Genomic DNA, 18,672 nt, shown 5'->3' with positions numbered 1-18,672 from the left:
TCTGTGTGTTTTGTTTCAACCTGAATAAATTGGCCTTGGGCCCAGTAATTTAGGGCCAGTAATTAACTCAGCGTGTCTTCTTTCAACCTGAATAAATTGGCCCTGGGCCTAGTAATTTCCTCTGCGTGTCTTGTTTCAACCTGAATAAATTGGAATTGGGTAATTTAGGCCCAGTAATTTCCTCTGCGTCTCTTGTTTCGACCTGAATAAATTGGCCTTTGGCCCAGTAATTTCCTCTGCATGTCTTGTTTCAACCTGAATAAATTGGCCTTGGGCCTTTAGTCAGCCAATCTGGCCCAAGGACACCTTGACGCGTAGCTGACAGGTGGGACACCTAGTGAATCCAGTAGGTCCCACGGCTACATGTGGGCCCGACGGGAATGGGACATGGGACCCACCAAGCTCTGACATGCGGGTCCCACAGCTCTGACACGTTGGGTCCATACTCTGACAGGTTGGGCCCACCAAACTCTGACATGCGGGACCCACCAGTCTCTGACATGCGGGCCCCACAGTTCTCTGGCATGCTGGACCCACCAACACTCTCACACAAGGGTCCCATCAGGCTCTGACCTGCGGGAGACGTTGGAACTTGGAGGACGACCGCGAGGTTGTCGTCATTGACCTTCCCGCCGGCCCAAGGTATGGTGTTTAGGGGGAGGGGGCATAAACTAGCTAGCCGGCGCCGGGAGGATTGCACCGTCGGGGTGGGAGGTCTGGCCGAGCGGCATCCTCGCCAGCTTCGCGTAGCTAGGAGCTCTGGCCGAGCGGCGTCGTCCTCGCCAGCGTCGCGTAGAAGCTCTGGTCGAGCGTCATCCTCTTAGGACAGCGTCGCGTAGGAGCTCTAGCCAAGCGGCGTCATCCTCGCCTGCGTCAGGTAGGAGCTCTAGCCGAGCGGCGTCCTCGCCAGCGTCACGTAGGAGCTCTTTGCTGAACTTATCTGCCCAGCTGCACACTATGCATAGATTTCTGCTGGTGTTAGAGCTGTTGTAGTGAATAGTGATATGCATTGCTAATTTGCTATGCGTGTTTAGAGAAAGAGAGGAGAGGAAGCCAACAGGGATGCGATGACAGATTGACATGTAGTTAGGACTGCAGTTTTCTGGTATCTCTGAATATTCGTAGTTCTTTGCAGATCGTTTGTAGGAGATAATGTTGCCTCGGGAATTGTTGAACTCTGTGGCGCACGGAACATCCGGATAACATAAAAATATTAAGACGGTTCGGTTGCTACAGACGCTTTTACACTACTTCATCTATTCAGCTTTCCAAGGTCCCTTTATTAAGCAGTTCCTCGGGAAGCATTTCCACCACGACTCTCCATTCACCGGCCGATTCACATCAGAAAACCCTCGTACAGCCATGGCCGGCCATCTCCAAGGTATGGGTAATATGTGGACTGGCGCGATCTCCCCAACGACCTCATCAAGAAGATCGGCGACATCCTCTTGTCCACGGACGACCTCGACTACTACACCTCTTTCCGTGCAGTATGCGGTTGCTGGCGCCGCGCCACACGAGCGCCCAAATTTAAGCCTATGAAGTGGATAATTCTTGAGCACTCCCTTTCTGATGTGGGCGAGGGCGGTGTCACATTGTTGAATCTGATCACTGGCCGCTGCCTGCGGAAGAAGATCTCCGATGCCATCCGCAGGTGATTCTTCGCCATATGCAACAGTTTCACATATATAGTTTAATTTGCATCCGCACGACTTCAGTTTATTAAGTTAATTATTGCCGGTCCTATGTTACCTTAAGTTTTTCTTTGCTTCTCCTTTTAAGAACTGAGCTTGTTCATTTCAGTATATATTTGTTGTTATCAATATTTTTCTTCGATTAAAGCTCTAATTCTCACCTCTAAGTAGGTATTTTTTTGTGGCCACAACGGGCGGCTTCATTGTGCTAGGGCAGAGAGTGCAGCCGTACAAGACTCGGGTGCTCAACCCCTTAACTGGTTGCATTGTACGCCTGAAGGCACAGATACCAGCGGAAGAGTTGTCCTCCGTCGTCGTGATGACGTCCCCGCTCATGGTGTTCGTATCAGACCTTCAAAATTGTGGCTTGCGGTGGGCTGATCAGAGCACCAAGGAAGGGCGCTCCGCATTAGGCTTTGGAGAAGCAGAGTATAGGGCGGCAAGTTGCTTTGGAGTTCTCCACAGCATCACTTACTATGCAGGCGATATATTCGCAACAGATAAATACGGCTCCATCATTTCAAGCATGACTTACGCCGCCGATGAAGGAACTCAATTGCTACGCTCAGCAAGGACTCTAAGGATGAGCGCCATCATTTCTGGACCAACTCTGCTCGGCCAATACCCAGCCAATTTGTGTTACCTTGTGGAGTCTGAGGGGGAGCTGTTGTATGTGTTGAGCGGGCGGGTTTACAATGGCGAACCTGTTGTCTACCGGGTCGACACCAAAATGCGCGTCCTAGAGCCGGTCAGAAGCATCGGCAGCCGCTCCATCTTCGTCGGCCGGAACAGGTGCATCTCCATTGACACCAGCAAGGTCCACACCGTCCAATCCAGCAGCATCTACTATGCGGATTTATCTGAGATTAGAGCTTATGATGACGGGGGTCTCTCGTGGCAAGAGGAGCCGGAATATGTTCCTGGCTATGGAGTAGGTTCTCTGGACAAACATGGAGGCCCTTTCCGTCTTGACGAGATGTTGGCCGAGTATTGCAGAACCATCGAGTCATCTGAACTACAGAGGGTGCAACCTTATGGCGAGCTAGGTTTCTCGTACTATGATTACTACGATGGCAATCAGTCGGACTGACGGTATGGGTGATTCTGCAAGTTTTTTTTCCGTCAAGTTTGGTTGTAGCCGAGACCTCTAAGTGTCACACAGAGCCCTGCGCGTGCTGCTACTAGGAACATTTTTTTAATTAGAGACCTGCTTTTGTTGTATCAATGTTACCGGGGGATGCGATTCCAGGATAAGGCATTGGGCCCTTATTCGGCTTTGAATATAATATGGACTCTTCTGTGTGTTTTGTTTCAACCTGAATAAATTGGCCTTGGGCCCAGTAATTTAGGGCCAGTAATTAACTCAGCGTGTCTTCTTTCAACCTGAATAAATTGGCCCTGGGCCTAGTAATTTCCTCTGCGTGTCTTGTTTCAACCTGAATAAATTGGAATTGGGTAATTTAGGCCCAGTAATTTCCTCTGCGTCTCTTGTTTCGACCTGAATAAATTTGCCTTTGGCCCAGTAATTTCCTCTGCATGTCTTGTTTCAACCTGAATAAATTGGCCTTGGGCCTTTAGTCAGCCAATCTGGCCCAAGGACACCTTGACGCGTAGCTGACAGGTGGGACACCTAGTGAATCCAGTAGGTCCCACGGCTACATGTGGGCCCAACGGGAATGGGACATGGGACCCACCAAGCTCTGACATGCGGGCCCCACAGCTCTGACACGTTGGGTCCATACTCTGATAGGTTGGGCCCACCAAACTCTGACATGCGGGACCCACCAGTCTCTGACATGCGGGCCCCAGAGTTCTCTGGCATGCTGGACCCACCAACACTCTCACACAAGGGTCCCATCAGGCTCTGACCTGCGGGGCCTTGCGTCCAGAATTGACGGCAGGCAGACACTTGTGCTCGCACGTGCGCAATTTTTTTTGGCATGGGAACTGACATGTGGAGCCCATGTTGGTGGTACTGACAGGTCTGGTCCACTTCGCATGCCTGGAGGCTGTCGGGACGGGCGGCCCCACACAGGAGGGTTGTGTCGGTACCTGACATGCGGGCCCGAGTGCTGCAGGTCAGGTACATGTGTGTAGACAGTGGTTGTCTCCCCTTACAAATATGGGTCCCAGTGCTGCAGGCCTTGGACTGTTGTGCGGGCAGACAGAAAAGTACGTGAACAAAAGCGTGCAGAGTGTGGGTCAGGTGTGTCCACCGACCCGAAGCCCAGTTCTTGTGACGCCCCCCCTGCTGACTCCGCAGTTCGGGCCGCCCACCTCCCGCGACGCTCATTTCTGCACAATCGTTGACGTTTAGAGCTCGCCCGTCACTATTTTTTGGGGCCGAGCGGCCCAGAACGCCACCTGTGACGCGAAAACGCCGTACCATCATAGAAAAAGACAATCCCTGACGGATTTCTCAAACGTCAGCCCCATACCGTCATTGAAGCCCCAATTGTTTGTTTGTAGTGCCATTACCGTCGTCAGCTCTGCACCTCTGGCTGATATCATATAAAACAGAGAAGCAACAGGAAGAGTTACAGGGACTTGGGATTCGAAGGACCCCGTCATGGCAGCCTACAGGCGAGCAGTTACAGCATTGGCAGACCACTTCGCAGGATATTAGGTCGATCACATTGACCGCCGGCACAATGAGGCAGCTGATGCAATATCTCGGCTGGGTTATCAGAAGAAGCCGTTTCCACCCGATGTCTTCCTTGACGAGCTACAGAGTCTGTTAGTGAAAGTTCCCACAGAGGAGGATGTAGCGAACCCGGATCCAGAATCTGAGTTGGTCACCCAAGGAAAATCATGGGTGATACGCAATATTAAACCCTAAAAATGGGAAAATATGCCCTCAAACATAGCTACCTAAACGGGGCTTCGAGAAGGAACCGGCAGAATAGCTAAGAGTGGGCCTCGAGGCGTAAGAACTCGGAAGTGGACAGAGCCAGGTTCATTAAAACAAACAATGGAGCGAACCGGCCCATTGATTTGACATGATGGCCTGGACTTACTCCTTAATATAATTATTTATTCTTATTTCAGGAGCTTAGCATGGACTATCACACCAAGTTCGAGTCCAAGCTAACCTAGGGGCTAATGTTGGGGGAATTACCCACAGATAGGCCCAGGAGTTCGCAGGACGAAGTTCGCCAGGCCCAGGAGTTCGACGGGCGAGGTTTGCCAGGCCCAGGGAGGCTTGAAGCCGGCTTGTCCTGGGAGCTGCCAGGGCCGGAACTTAGTGGGCCGGCGAGCCTACAAGGAACCCAGCCAGAGACAGGACCTGGCAGAAGACCGGACCCGGCAAAAGACCGGACTCGGCAGAAGACCGGACTCGGTAGAACACCGGACGCGGTAGGAGACCGGACTCAGGCAGGAGACCGGACCAGGCCAGGAGATCGGACCCAGCCAGGAGACGGGACTCGGCCAGTGGACCGGACCCGGCCAGAGGACGGGACCTCGCCAGAGGACCGGACCCGGCCAAAGGACGGGACCTCGCTAGAGGACCGGACCTCGCCAGAAGACCGGACCCGGCAAGAGGACGGGACCTCGCCAGAGGACCGGACCTCGCCAGAAGACCAGACCTCGCCAGAGGACCGAACCTCGCCAGAAGACCGGACCTGGCCATAATGTGGGGCCCGGATAGAAGACGGGGCCCGGCCAGGGTCCAGCTTCATATACAAGACAAAGGTTTCCAGACTTGGAAATCACGAAGGACCTAGAGGACTTAGTGTAGGACTCCGACTGCGGGTAGAACCCGGAGTGTCTTGTAAACTCAGGAACCTAGCCACTATATAAGGGGGTTCCTGGGACATAGATAGACAAGTCTTAGGTTCTAAGTCATAGCAATAGCACTCGAGACATCCGAAGCCAGAATCACTCCTTGTTATTGTGACCTCGAATCATCAATAGCAATCTAGCAGGAGTAGGTTTTACCCTCCATAGAGGGGGCGAACCTGGGTAAACTCGTGTCTCTCATTCCCGAACTAACCCTTCCAAGGCTTCACCTCATAGTAATGGCCTCACAACTAAGTTCTCCTATGAGGACACTTGCCGTGACAACCCCACGACAGTCTTCGCTTTGACCGGAGTCTCCGGCCCACTTCTCCTAGAAAGCCAGATTAAGTGTGTGAGGAAATATGTGTTGCAAGAGAAGCATGTTTATGGGATATGATGCAGGCTTAAGTTTAGAGATCATGTCACTGTGAGTGGGTACACACTTGAGAATTGCAAGATGCAAATTTAAAAGCCAACTTCAAGTGTTTCCCCAAAGGATAAGAATTAAAGGTCTAAAAACCCAAATAAAAGAAAATAAGTCCAATTCTTCCAAGGAAGAGGTCGGTGGCCGTAGCCACCATGTATGAGTATGCTTGACATGACACCGCGAAGATAAATCTTGGGTTCATAATCAAAACTCATCATTTATGCACATTTTGTCACGAAAGTGACCATTATGCATGATTTGTCTATTTGCGCATAATAGAGGTAGTGTTGACTCATGAATTGATCTACACTCCCCCTATGTCCATGCCTACATCTAAAACCAAGATAGGAGTCTAATATGGGTAGGTATGCAAGTTTGTCAATTAATAGAAGTTGTCAGAATCAATGATATTTAGTTTACTCCTCAATTCCTTGAATCTTCTTTCATCAAGAGGCTTGGTGAAGATATCGGCGAGTTGATCTTTGGTGTTGACATAAGATAGCTCAATATCACCATTTGCCACATGTTCTCGAATAAAATGATGACAAATCTCAATATGCTTAGTCTTGCCATGGAGCACCAGATTGTGAGCAATCTTGATAGCACTTTCATTATCACACAAAAGAGGCACTTTGTCACAATTGACACCAAAATCCTTTAAACATTTCCTCATCCATAATAATTGTACACAACAACTTTCGACGGAAATATACTTGGCTTCGGTAGAAGAGGTGGCAACACAATTTTGTTTCTTGGAAGACCAACAAACAAGTGACCCACCAAGAAATTGGCACACACCCGAAGTTGATTTTCCATCCACTTTGTCACCTCTCCAATCTGAGTCCGAATAGCCAATAAGATCAAAGGCCGAGCTTGGGGTACCATAGACCAAAGTTGGGAGTATCAACCAAATATCGAAAGATTCTCTTAACCGCTATCATATGGCTTTATTTAGGGTTAGCTTGAAATCTTGCACACATAACCACACTAAACATAATATCCGGTCTAGATGCACAAAGGTAAAGCAAAGAACCAATCATAGAACGATAAAGCTTTTGATCAACTTGCTTACCCTTTGGATCTAGATTAAGATCCACATTGGTTGCCGTAGGAAATTTCAATGGTTTGGCATCGGTCATATTAAATTTCTTGAGCATGTCCTTGGTATACTTTGCTTGCTTGATGAAGGCACCATCTTTATATTGCTTGATTTCAAATCCAAGAAAGACTTCCAAGCGCCCCATCATGGACATTTCAAATTCATCGGTCATAGTCTTAGCAAAAGCATCACTATAATTTTGATTAGTAGAACCAAAAATAATATCATCAACATATACTTGGCATACGAAAAATATTCCATCAATTCTCTTAGTAAAAAGAGTGTGATCGATTACACCCATGTCAAAGCCACGGTCTACTAAGAACTCCTTAAGATGGTCATACCAAGCCCGTGAAGCTTGCTTAAGACCATATAGTGCCTTATGAAGTAAGTAGACATGGTTAGGGAACTTGGGGTCGTCAAATCCCAGAGGTTGTTGTACACCAATTCATTCAGGGGACCATTAAGAAATGCACTTTTAACATCCATTTGATCTAAAGGGAAATCATGATGAGTGGCCTATGCAAGCAAAATACAAATGGATTCAAGTCTAGCAACGGGGGCGAATGTTTCACCGTAATCGACTCCCTCCACTTGGGAGTAGCCTTGAGCCACCAATCTTGCTTTGTTGCGAATGACTTGACCATTTGAATATTGCTTGTTCTTGAATATCCATTTGGTCCCAATGACATCATGGTTGGTGTCTCTGGGTCTCTCAACCAATGACCACACTTTGTCGCGATAAAAATTGTTGAGCTCTTCATGCATAGCTTCAACCCAATCACTATCTTCTAGAGCATCATATACCTTGATGGGCTCTATAAAACAAACAAACGAGTGGTGTCCACAAAAATTCAACAATTGATTGCGGGTGGATACCTTTCTACTCATGCATCCAATGATGTTCTTCTTATAGTGAGAATCTCTATCCAATCTTGAAGCTCGATGAGTGATGCGACAAAGGACCACTTCATGAGGTGTTTCACCAATACATATATCCTCATCATCACCTTCATCTTGATTATGATCAACCCGAAGTGGGGTCCTTGGTGAAGAATCACCAAGGTCTTGACCACCATTATTGTTGGGTGGGTCTTGATCATTATCTTTATCTTGGGTAGCATTTTGAAGGACTTGTTCTTGTTCTTGGTTCGCTTGTTGATCAACGGTTGAAGTAGATGGCTCCACTTGCATGGAACTAGTTCCCACCTCTTGCTTCACAAGGGGTTCCTCAACGGGTATAATTTCACCTATACCCATTCTTCTTATGGCAATAGAGGGAGGTTCATCATCTACAACATCATGATCAATATGCCCCGCTTGGGAGCCATTATCCTCGTCAAACTCCACATTCATAGATTCTTCAACACACCCGGTGGATATGTTGTAGATCCTATAAGTGTGAGAGTTTGCAGCGTAACCAACAAATATGCCTTCAAACGTTCTAGAATCAAATTTAGATAACCTAGTGCCTTTAATGTAGACATGGCATTTGCACCCAAAAACACGAATGTAATTGAGAGTAGGCTTTTTACTGACTAGGAGTTCATATGGAGTCTTGCCAAGAAGTGGACAAAGATAGGTCCGGTTGGATAAATGACAAGAGGTATTGATAGCTTCGGCCCAAAAGTTATATGGAGACTTAAACTCCGCCATCATGGTTCTTGCCATATCAATAAGTGTCCGGTTCTTCCTTTAAGCTACACCATTTTGTTGATGGTTGTAAGCTGCGGAATATTGGTGCCTTATCCCCTCATCACTCAAGAATTCATCCATGGTGGGGTTCTTGAACTTCGACTTGTTATCACTCCTAATTGCCAAGATCTTGGTGTCATGTTGACGTTGCACTTCCGTGGACCAATCAATGAATTTGCCTTGAGTTTCACTCTTCTTCTTGATATAGAAAACCCAACAATATCTTGTATAATCATCAACAATCACCAAACAATACTTCTTGCCACCAAGACTATCATAAGTAGGAGGCCCAAACAAATCCAAATGAATGAGTTGGAAGGGCCTTGTGGAGGTGATAATAGTCTTCTTGGGATGATTCTTCTCATGCATCTTTCCGGCAATGCAAGAGCTACAAGGACGATCTTTGGAAAAATTCACATTAGTTATTCCTTCCACGTGTTCAACCTTCAATAGATTTTGTAAATTTCTCATACCGACGTGGCCTAAGTGGCGATGCCAAAGCCAACCCACGTCGGATTTAGCCATTAGACATGTGGCAACTTGAGTGGTTTCTTTCGAGAAATCCACCACATACAAGTCGTTCTCCACAAATCCAACAAAAGCTACTTTAAGAGAAATAGTATGAAGGACGGCCACGTGGAAGAGTCCAAAGACTACGGTGTAGCTGCATTTGCATAATTGCCTAGAGGAAAGTAAATTATAACTAAGGGACTCAACAAGGAGGACTTTCTCAATGGACAAGTCCAGAGAGATCACCACCTTGCCATGTCCCAATACCTTGAGTTGACAATTATCTCCAATGGTGACGTGAGAGTACTTGGCGAGTTGATACATAAGATCTTCTAACAATTCTTTACTTCTGTTTATATGTGCGGAACAACCGCTATCAATAAGCCCTGATCCTCCTCCGGAAGCATATCCCTACAAGGAATTAAGTCTTTGTTTTAGGTACTCATTTTTGGATGGGTCCTCTTTTGTTAGTCACAAGGGTCTTAGGAACCCAAATATCCCAGTGATAATCATCACCATATGAAGTACCCGCATATTTAGCAAATACATGTCCATCATAAGATTTTAAAAGAACATAAGATGGGTTGTATTTTCCCGCAAAATCATTATGAATGGGAGTGCCCCTTGTGGTACCACCACCCACAATGGTGTTGGTCTCCGAATCATCCTCACTAGCCAACTCCCCCTCCTTCACAAAAATAATAGCATTAGTGGGGGGGGGGGGAGTGGGCTTCTTCTTCTTGTTGTTGGCCTTCTTGGACTTAGGTGCAAACCCAAGTCCCTCTTTCCCAACAACTCCCTTTTGATTGCTCAAAAGGTCATTGAGGTTCTTTTCCCCTTGGATGCAAGTGGCTAGACCCTTTTCAAGTTGGGCCTTCAACCTAGTGTTCTCCTCAATGAGAGATGCTTTGTCACACGAAGGGTTAGTGGCACAAGCATTAACATTTGAATCTTTAGAGAGGTTGTCATAATGATTCATGAGATCTTTAGCTAGTAGAGTGTCAAGTAGCTCCCTAAGAGTCTTGAGCTCACTTGAGATTTCCTTGAGAGATTTCTCAAGTTGCTCATGATCCTTAAGAAGTTCATTGTGACCATTTTTAAGTTCTTCATTAGACCCAATGAATTCTCTAAGCTTATTGAGAGCATGATCACGGGAATCCTTCATCTTAGCTAAGTCCAAGGTGAAGATCTCCACAATTGATTCCTTAAGATTTTTCTCCTCTAGAAGAGCTTCCTCAAGCTCCGCGATCTTTTCGGCATCATCACGGGCAAAGCCTTCTATCTCCTCAATCCTCTCCTCATGCTCATCAATGAGGCCATTTGCCTCTCCTAGTTGGAGCTTGAGGGACTCAAATGCTAGCTTCGCATCTCCACGAAGAGATTTCACAAAAATGGCAAAGCCACCCATTGTCTTGTCCTTATCCTCAACTTCCTCAACACAATCTAATAAAGATGGAGTAGATGAAATATGCTATTTGAGTGGAGGAGTCACCTTAGAGGTAGAAGCCTTAGCCATAAGGCACTTGTGGTTGGTGGAGCTCTTGTTGTCGTTGGGGGAGGTGAAGAGAGGTCTCAATGATGAAGGCAAGACGCCAATAGCCACGGCCGCCATTCCCACTTGTTCACTTTCTTCATCACTTTCTTCACCACTGGATTCATACTCTTCATGGTTAGCAACAAGAGCCCTTTGAGGTGCTTTCTTCATGAAGTTCTTGGCCTTGGGGAATGAACTTGGTCTTCTTGGCGAGCCTTCCACCATTTTCGGCTCTATTCTCATAAGGGCACTGATTGACAAAGTGAGAGGCATTTCCACAATTGAAGCATGTCCTTGCTTTCTTCTCATTCCCATTGGAGTCCCTTGAGGCTACCTTTCCTTTGTATCTTGAGGAGCTTGAAGTGAAGTCTCCCTTCTTCTTCCACCATTGGTTGGCTGCAAGCGCCAAACACTCATTCCATGACTCAAACATTTCCTTAGTATCAGGCACATGGACACGCCCACTATCATCACTATCACCTTCTTCCTCATGAGCCTTGGCCTTCAAAGCAAGGTACACTCTTTTTGCACCATTCACTCTAGCAATTGTATGCTCTGAGGATTTCTTCATCATGTTTATGGTCACAAAGACCCCCAACACATCACTAGGTGATAGAGACATGTAGTCCGTTCTTGCATAGACATTCATCACTATGTTCTCACTGTAAGGCATCAAGGTTTGAAGGAACTTTCCCTTGAGCCATTCATCATCAACATCCTTGAATCCAAGATCCCTCATGGCAACGGTAAGAGATTTGAGTCTCTGGTAGAGTTCTTCCGTGACTCTCCATCCTTCATGATGAAGTCATCGACTTGTTGTTGAAGAATGGCCTTCTTCGAGCGTTGCATGCTCGTGTTACCATCATACAAATCAACTATATAGTCCCAAGCTTCTTTGGCGGTCTTGATAGACCGAATGCGATCAACACCTTCATTGGCCATTGATTTTTCAAGCATGTGCATTGCGGAAGCATTGAGTTGCTCATCAATGATCTCACTCGAGGTCAAGTTGTCGGGGTCGCTCAGTGAATATCCATTCTTGATGACCCTCCATAATTGCATCGATGAGCTACATACATGAGACTTCATAGAAGCTTTCCAATTAGTAAAACGAGTGCTATCTAGCAAGAGAGGTGGACCAAGGTTGGTTATATGAGGATGTGCAACATTTGGTGCATTGTTATAAAGGTACTTAGTGGCATGAGAATCAAGAGAGGCATCAATATTAGTCATCTCGGGAGGCGGTTTCTTTTGGGGGGATTTCCCATCTACATCAACACTACCACTAGTTGCGGAGGAAGATGTAGATGCGAACTTGGCCGTTAGTCTTTCCTCCAACTTCCTATTATTCTCCAACATGTCGTCCATGAATTTCTTCACGGTGCCCAAGGTGAGAGGTTCATTGTCCGTGTTGGAGGTTGACGTGGGGATACTAAATGGACCCCCACGATTGATGTATCGGGTGCAGCCCATCTGCGGGTCCCTCAGGCGGCCCATCAGGGCAATGAATCTTAAGCCCACCACGGGTGCAGAAAGAAGACTAACTTGGAAAGGGGTACCCTGCAAGGCAAGACTAGGTTAGGTTACCGACTCTTAGTCGAGTCCTACTCATGTACGAACTCCTGAGACCCAGCCTCCTATATAAAGGCTAGGAGGGGGTCATAGCAAACCCTAGAGACACCCGCAAAACTCACCTGCGCCAGATCCAATCTCTGCGCCGCAGAATCTGTAATCAAGAGCAACTCACCGAATAAAACAGACAGGCAGGAGTAGGGGTGTTACCTTCTAGTAAGGGCCCTGAACCTGGGTAAATCGTGCCCCGAGTCATGTCAAGCCGAGTAGTCCACCAACGCTCATCTTCCTTTATGAAACCCTAGCCCCTAAAGCATGGGATATGCCGTGGAGACCCCAAGACATTTGGCGCCGTCTGTGGGAAGCCGGAGCGCTGGAGTCGAGACTTCTTCGGCATCAACAACCGTTCGCGGTGACTCGCCAATCTGGGCTGGCTTGATTCGATTCGGGTTCGTCGACTTCACCGAGCACTCGCCGGCATCGCGCCCGGACTTCGACGCTCTCAACGGGAGCATCGATCTGACGTTCGGTGACATGAACTTCTGCGCAAGCCGCGTGGGCATCCTGCGCCTTCAAGACTCGACTCGTCCCCAAGTAACGGAGTCGACACTTTCGCCAACCCGAGTGACAACCTCATCACCGTCCTTTGGCCCTAGGAGCGAGATCGAATCTGGCTTCAACTCAACTCCCCGCGCCTACCTCGACCTTCACCGCTTCGTGGGGATGGTCCACCGAGTTCCGCGCGATGATGATAGGACTGACTCTGAGAATCCCAGCGGAAGCGAGAGTTCATCCGACCCCGCCAACCCGACCGATGCCAAAAACGGTGGGCGAATGACCTGGAGGAACTCGAAGATGAAGATCTAGAGGCAACCGCCTCCCCCGAGGTAAAGGCCCCAGCAACCGCTGGAGCCGAACAGGACGGAAGCTGCTAGCCCCGAGACTTGGGGTCAGCGGTGAAGCGCAAAAGGGGCAAGCGAGGCCGCACCCTACCGGTCGTGCGCATCTCCAGCTTAGCGATGGAAACGGCCGAACGAGCAGTCACGCAAGGGCGCAACATGCCTAAAGGCTCGTCATGGGAGGAGCTGACGGCATACCGCTACGTCCTGAACCAAAACAGGAAAAAGCTGCTGAAGTTGCAAATGGAACTCGACGAGCGCCAGCAGGCAACTGATGCGGAAAGGGCGGAGCAAGTCGCCAACGAAGCCAGTCGAGAGCAGGGGCACCCTGCGTCCAAACGACTATCCCGTGTCGACAAGATCCCCTAGGCTGCGATCAAGGAATCAATCAGGGACCTCGGAGCGGATCTCGACACCTCCTTCATGATGACAGATACTTTGGGTAACATAGTGCCCAAGACGCCTCAGGGCGGCCTCCTTCAAGCTCAAACGTACCTCATGTCCATACAGCCGCCAGCCAGCGACTTGCGGGCAAAGATGCACGAACAAGCTATCCGCAGTCTGAACATGGTTGGCGCTGCACTCGAAACACCTCCGACCCCGCGTACGGTGACTGCACCTACTCCGGCCGTAGTCGACAAGTCCGAGCCTCGGGCAAACCGTGCCTCGCGCCGCGATGCCGACCCAGAGGCTCTGCGTAGTAAGATTACGCAGAGTAAGGTGGACCGCAGACGCCGTGAGCGGGAAGAGGAAATCAATAAGGCCACACAAGACCGAGTCAACAGGTCCCGGGCAGAGCGCGCAGCGTGCAACTCACCCGACTTCGACGAGGAAGATCTCTACGGGTCGCCGTGCTTCACCCGCGAGATTCAGGAGGCTAGAAAGCCCAAGAACTTCAAACTGATGGCTGAGACTCCCAAGTACGACGGCCTTCAAGAACCGCAAGCTTGGTTGGAGGACTACCTCACCGCAGTAAGGTTCCAGAGGGGCAACAAAACCACAGCCATGCAGTACATACAGTTGCAGCTCACCGGAGCCGCACGCAACTGGCTGAATCGCCGGCCCAGGAATGAGTACAACAATTGGGAGGACTTCGAACATGACTTTGTGCAGAACTTCAAGTCCACCTACAAGTGCCCCGTAACAATAGGGCAGCTGAAGGCCTGTCGACAGCGAGCAGACGAGAACATCCTCGGATACATCCAGCGGTGGACTGTCATGAAAAACAATGCGGAGGACATCTCCGACGAAGCCGCAGTCGAGAGTTTCAAGCAAGGCTTACGTCGAGTGGACCTGAAGGAACAAATAGGACGCGCAAGGGTAAAAATGGTGAGTCACCTCATGGAAACCGCCAACAGCTGGGCAGATGGCGAAGAGTCAGTACACAGCGCGCGCCCGCACTCGCCAGAAGATGATGACATGGAGATCCAGTATTCGAGCGAGGGCGGCAGAAGGTACAACCGCGACTTCGGGCACCGAAGGAAGCGCAAGGTCCGCGCCTTCGCAGAGCCGAGAACACGGAGATGGTTGCAGCAGGGTTTACCGAGAACCGTGGCAACAACTATCGCAGGCAAGGACGCGAGTGGTAGCCACGCAAGCCTCGCCCCGATGGACCGCCGCCAATGTCAGCCGAACAGCAACTCGATGCACCCTGGCCGACACACATGTACACAGATGACAATGGTAACCGGAAGTCGAACCACAAGCTGAAGGACTGCCGGAGGTTCCAGTTACTCGCAGAAATCGCATGGAAGAAGCAGCAGGAGGCGCAGCAAGCGGGTTACTCGGTCATACCTGGAACCGTAGCAGTTGGTTCACCACCGCCCCCCGCGCTGCCACCACCTCCGCCAGCTCCACCCGCGTTACCAGCACCAGGGCCGCACCAGTCCGCAGCTATCCATCATCAACTGTGAGTTCATCGCGAAGACGAGGAAGACAGATACCCTCAACCTCGAGGCAAGGTATACATGATACATAAAGGAATTCCGTCCAAAAGAAGCCAGAATCTAGTCACTCGACAAGTAAACTTGGCAGAAACCGCACCTCCCGCTACGCCCGAGTACCTCCATTGGTCAGAGGCGAGCATTACGTTCTCAAGAGCTGATCATCCACCCCGGGTACCCTACCCAGGTCGCGCCGCGCTTGTGCTTGATGCCCAGATCGGGGGTTTCGACATGAGTAAGGTGTTTATGGATAGAGGAAGTGGAATCAACATCATATTCACCGATACGCTGGAGAAGATGAACATATCCATCAAAAACCTAGCTCAGTCGGAAAACTCATTCCACGGGATTGTACCTGGAAAAGCAGTCCGGCCCTTGGGCATGATAGTACTCGAGGTCGTCTTCGGCACTCCAGCTCACTTCAGGAAGGAGAAACTCGACTTCAAGGTGGTCGACTGGCCCTCGTAGTACCACGCCATAGTGGGCAGATCCGCTTTCGCCCGGTTCATGGCCGTCGTCCACTACGCGTACCTGATGCTCAAGATGCCAGGACCTAAAGGAACAATCAGTGTTCATGGAAGCTACAAGCGCTCCGACAGTTGTGACGTCGAGTTCGGCAAGATCTCTCAATCTTTCGGGATGCAGCAGGAGCTCGCAGAAATTGCGGCTACAATAGATCACTCGATCCTACCCTTAACCAAAAAAACTGCACCCGAGATGGAGTTTGACCTGAAGAAGGACACCAAGGCGTACCAAGTGCACCCGACTGACCCAGCCAAAACCGCACTCGTGTCCACCACATTGCCTATCGCATAGGTAAGCGCGCTCGTCGAATTCCTCCGTGAGCACTGGGAAATCTTTGCATGGGCCCCAGCGGACATGCCAGGCGTACCTAGGGAATTCACCGAGCACGCACTTGAAGTCAACAAGGACTCAAAACCGGTACAGCAATCGATACGACGTTACTCAGAACCAAAGCGCAAGGCCATTGGCGAGGAAATCAACAGACTCTTAGCAGTGAAGTTCATCCGCGAGATCAAGATAGCAACTTGGCTGGCAAACCCGGTGCTTGTCGCGAAGAAAAATACAGACGTGTTGCGCATGTGCATTGACTTCACTTCATTGAACAAGCATTTCCCCAAGGACTACTTCCCGCTACCGCGCATTGACCAGATCATCGACTCCACAGCTGGATGCGAGAGACTCTCCTTCCTCGATGCCTACTCAGGCTATAACCAGATTCGTATGAAAAAGGAGGACGAGGAAAAGACAGCCTTCATCACACCTTACGGGGTGTTCTGCTACACAACTATGCCCTTCGGGCTAAAAAACGCGGGTGCCACATACCAGCTAATGATGCAAGCTTGCCTAGAGAAGCAAATAGGCCGCAACGTGCAAGTCTACGTGGATGACATAGTTGTCAAGACGAGGAAAGAGGCTACCCTCATCGACGACCTCCGCGAGACTTTCGCCGCACTTGACAAGTACTGCATCAAGCTGAACCCGAAGAAGTGCACCTTTGGCGTGCCCCAGGGAGAACTACTTGGGTACCTCCTGTCCGCTAGAGGCATTGAGGCGAACCCGACAAAGATACAAGCCATTCTGACAATGAAGGAGCCAACAAATGTGAAGGGAGTGCAGCAGCTGGCTGGGCGAGTCGCAGCACTCAGCCGATTCATCGCCAAACTTGGCGAAAAAACCCTCCCCTTCTACTAGCTGCTAAAAAAGTCAGATAATTTTGAGTGGACACCAGAAGCCCGGGAAGCATTCCAAGCACTCAAGCGAACATTGTCGACTCCCCCTGTCCTCGTTGCTCCCAGGAGAAGGAGCCAATGCTCCTGTACATTCAGCAACCAGACAAGTAGTGAGCACTGTGTTAGTCGTGGAGCGACCCAAAGAAGGTGCAGTCCATGGAGTACAGCGCCCAGTTTACTACCTCAGCGAGGTACTATCTGTATCAAAGCCACGGTACCCGCACTACCAGAAGCTCGCCTATGGGGTGTACATGACGGCTCGCAAGCTCAGACATTATTTCCAGGAGCACCCAATAACGGTGGTTTCCAAAGCCCTGCTCTCAGAGATACTGAACAACTACAACGCAACAGGGTGAGTCGCGAAGTGGGGAATCGAGCTGGTACCTCGAGACATCACCTACGAGATGAGGAAAGCGATCAAGTCGCAAGTACTCCCTGACTTCCACGCTGAATGGCTCGAGTTGCAAGCACCAAAGAAGCCAGATATGTCGAGTTCCTGGACAATGTACTTTGATGGATCCAAGCGCAATGAAGGAGCAGGAGCTGGGATTGTGCTCACCTCGCCAAGGGGAGACAGGACATTGTACGTGCTTCGGGTGAACTTCCTGAACGCGTCAAACAACGAAGCTGAATACGAAGCCCTAATACATGGGATGCGGATGGCAAAGGCTTGTGGCGCCACTCGACTCATCATCTATGGCGACTCAAACCTCGTGGTACAGCAAACCATGAAGGAGTGCGACGCCCCAGCCAAAAACATGGCCGCATATCGGGAACTCTACAATACACTTGAGAGCGAATTCGATGGATGTGAGTTACAGCACATTGGGAGAAGCAGTAACGCAGAAGCTGACAAACTAGCAACCATTGGGTCCACCTGCGCGCCCATACCACCCGATGTTTTCTACGAGGAAATCGATGAGCACTCAATCAAACCCAAACCCACAGTCACGGAGAAGTCAAAACCAGGTTGTAGGCGCAGATACGGAAGCAGCCGCATCAGCTAGTGAACCAGAGAAAAAAGCAGAACATGTGCTGCAGGTTGAGACTACGTGGATGCAGTCATTACTCGACTACATGCTACAGAAAGAGCTCCCCAACGATGAGACAGAGGCACGTCGGGTGATGCACCGCGCAAGGGCGTTTAGAATCATCGACGGGCAACTCTACAAACGCACCATATATGACGTACTCCAGAGGTGTGTTACACCCGAGGAGGGAAAAGATATTCTACTCGACATTCATCAAGGCACTTGCGGACATCATGTGGGTAGTCGAATGTTGGTCCGCAAGGCATTCAAAGCCGATTTCTATTGGCCAACAGCAGAGCATGACGCCAAAAATATTGTCCTTCACTGTGAGGCATGCCAGATGTTCGCGACTAAGCCCAACGTCCCTGCAACCGAGCTCAACACGATACCACTAGCATGGCCCTTTGCACAATGGGGACTAGACATGGTGGGGCCACTCAAGCGTTCCTCACACGGCGGACACACAAGGCTCCTGGTAGCAGTCGACAAATTCACCAAGTGGATCGAGGCGATGCCCGTCACGACTCAGGACGTGACTTCCGCAGTCAATTTCATCAAGTCCATCGTGTGCAGGTTTGGAGTCCCACATAGCATCATCACGGACAATGGCACCAACTTCACAGCAGAAGAGTTCCAGGACTACTGCAAAGAGCAAGGGATCAAAGTCAGCTACGCATCTGTGGCGCACCCACAAACCAATGGCCAGGTGGAACGGTCCAATGGCCTAGTCACCA

At 49.7% G+C, this 18,672-nt stretch overlaps 1 protein-coding gene across 1 annotated transcript; it reads left to right on the top strand.

Annotated features, from left to right (window-relative positions):
- Positions 1 to 17,311: 17,311 nt before the first annotated feature.
- On the top strand, positions 17,312 to 17,914 carry LOC139830415 (uncharacterized). Its single transcript, XM_071818413.1, has one exon. The coding sequence runs from the start codon at positions 17,312 to 17,314 to the stop codon at positions 17,912 to 17,914; it is 603 nt and encodes a 200-aa protein (XP_071674514.1).
- The last annotated feature ends 758 nt before the right edge of the window (positions 17,915 to 18,672 follow it).

Source organism: Lolium perenne, chromosome 4 (assembly GCF_019359855.2).
Source record: "Lolium perenne isolate Kyuss_39 chromosome 4, Kyuss_2.0, whole genome shotgun sequence".
Taxonomy (NCBI): domain Eukaryota; kingdom Viridiplantae; phylum Streptophyta; class Magnoliopsida; order Poales; family Poaceae; genus Lolium; species Lolium perenne.
Note: the sequence above shows the minus strand (reverse complement) of the source record. Positions and strands in the feature narration are given on the sequence as shown.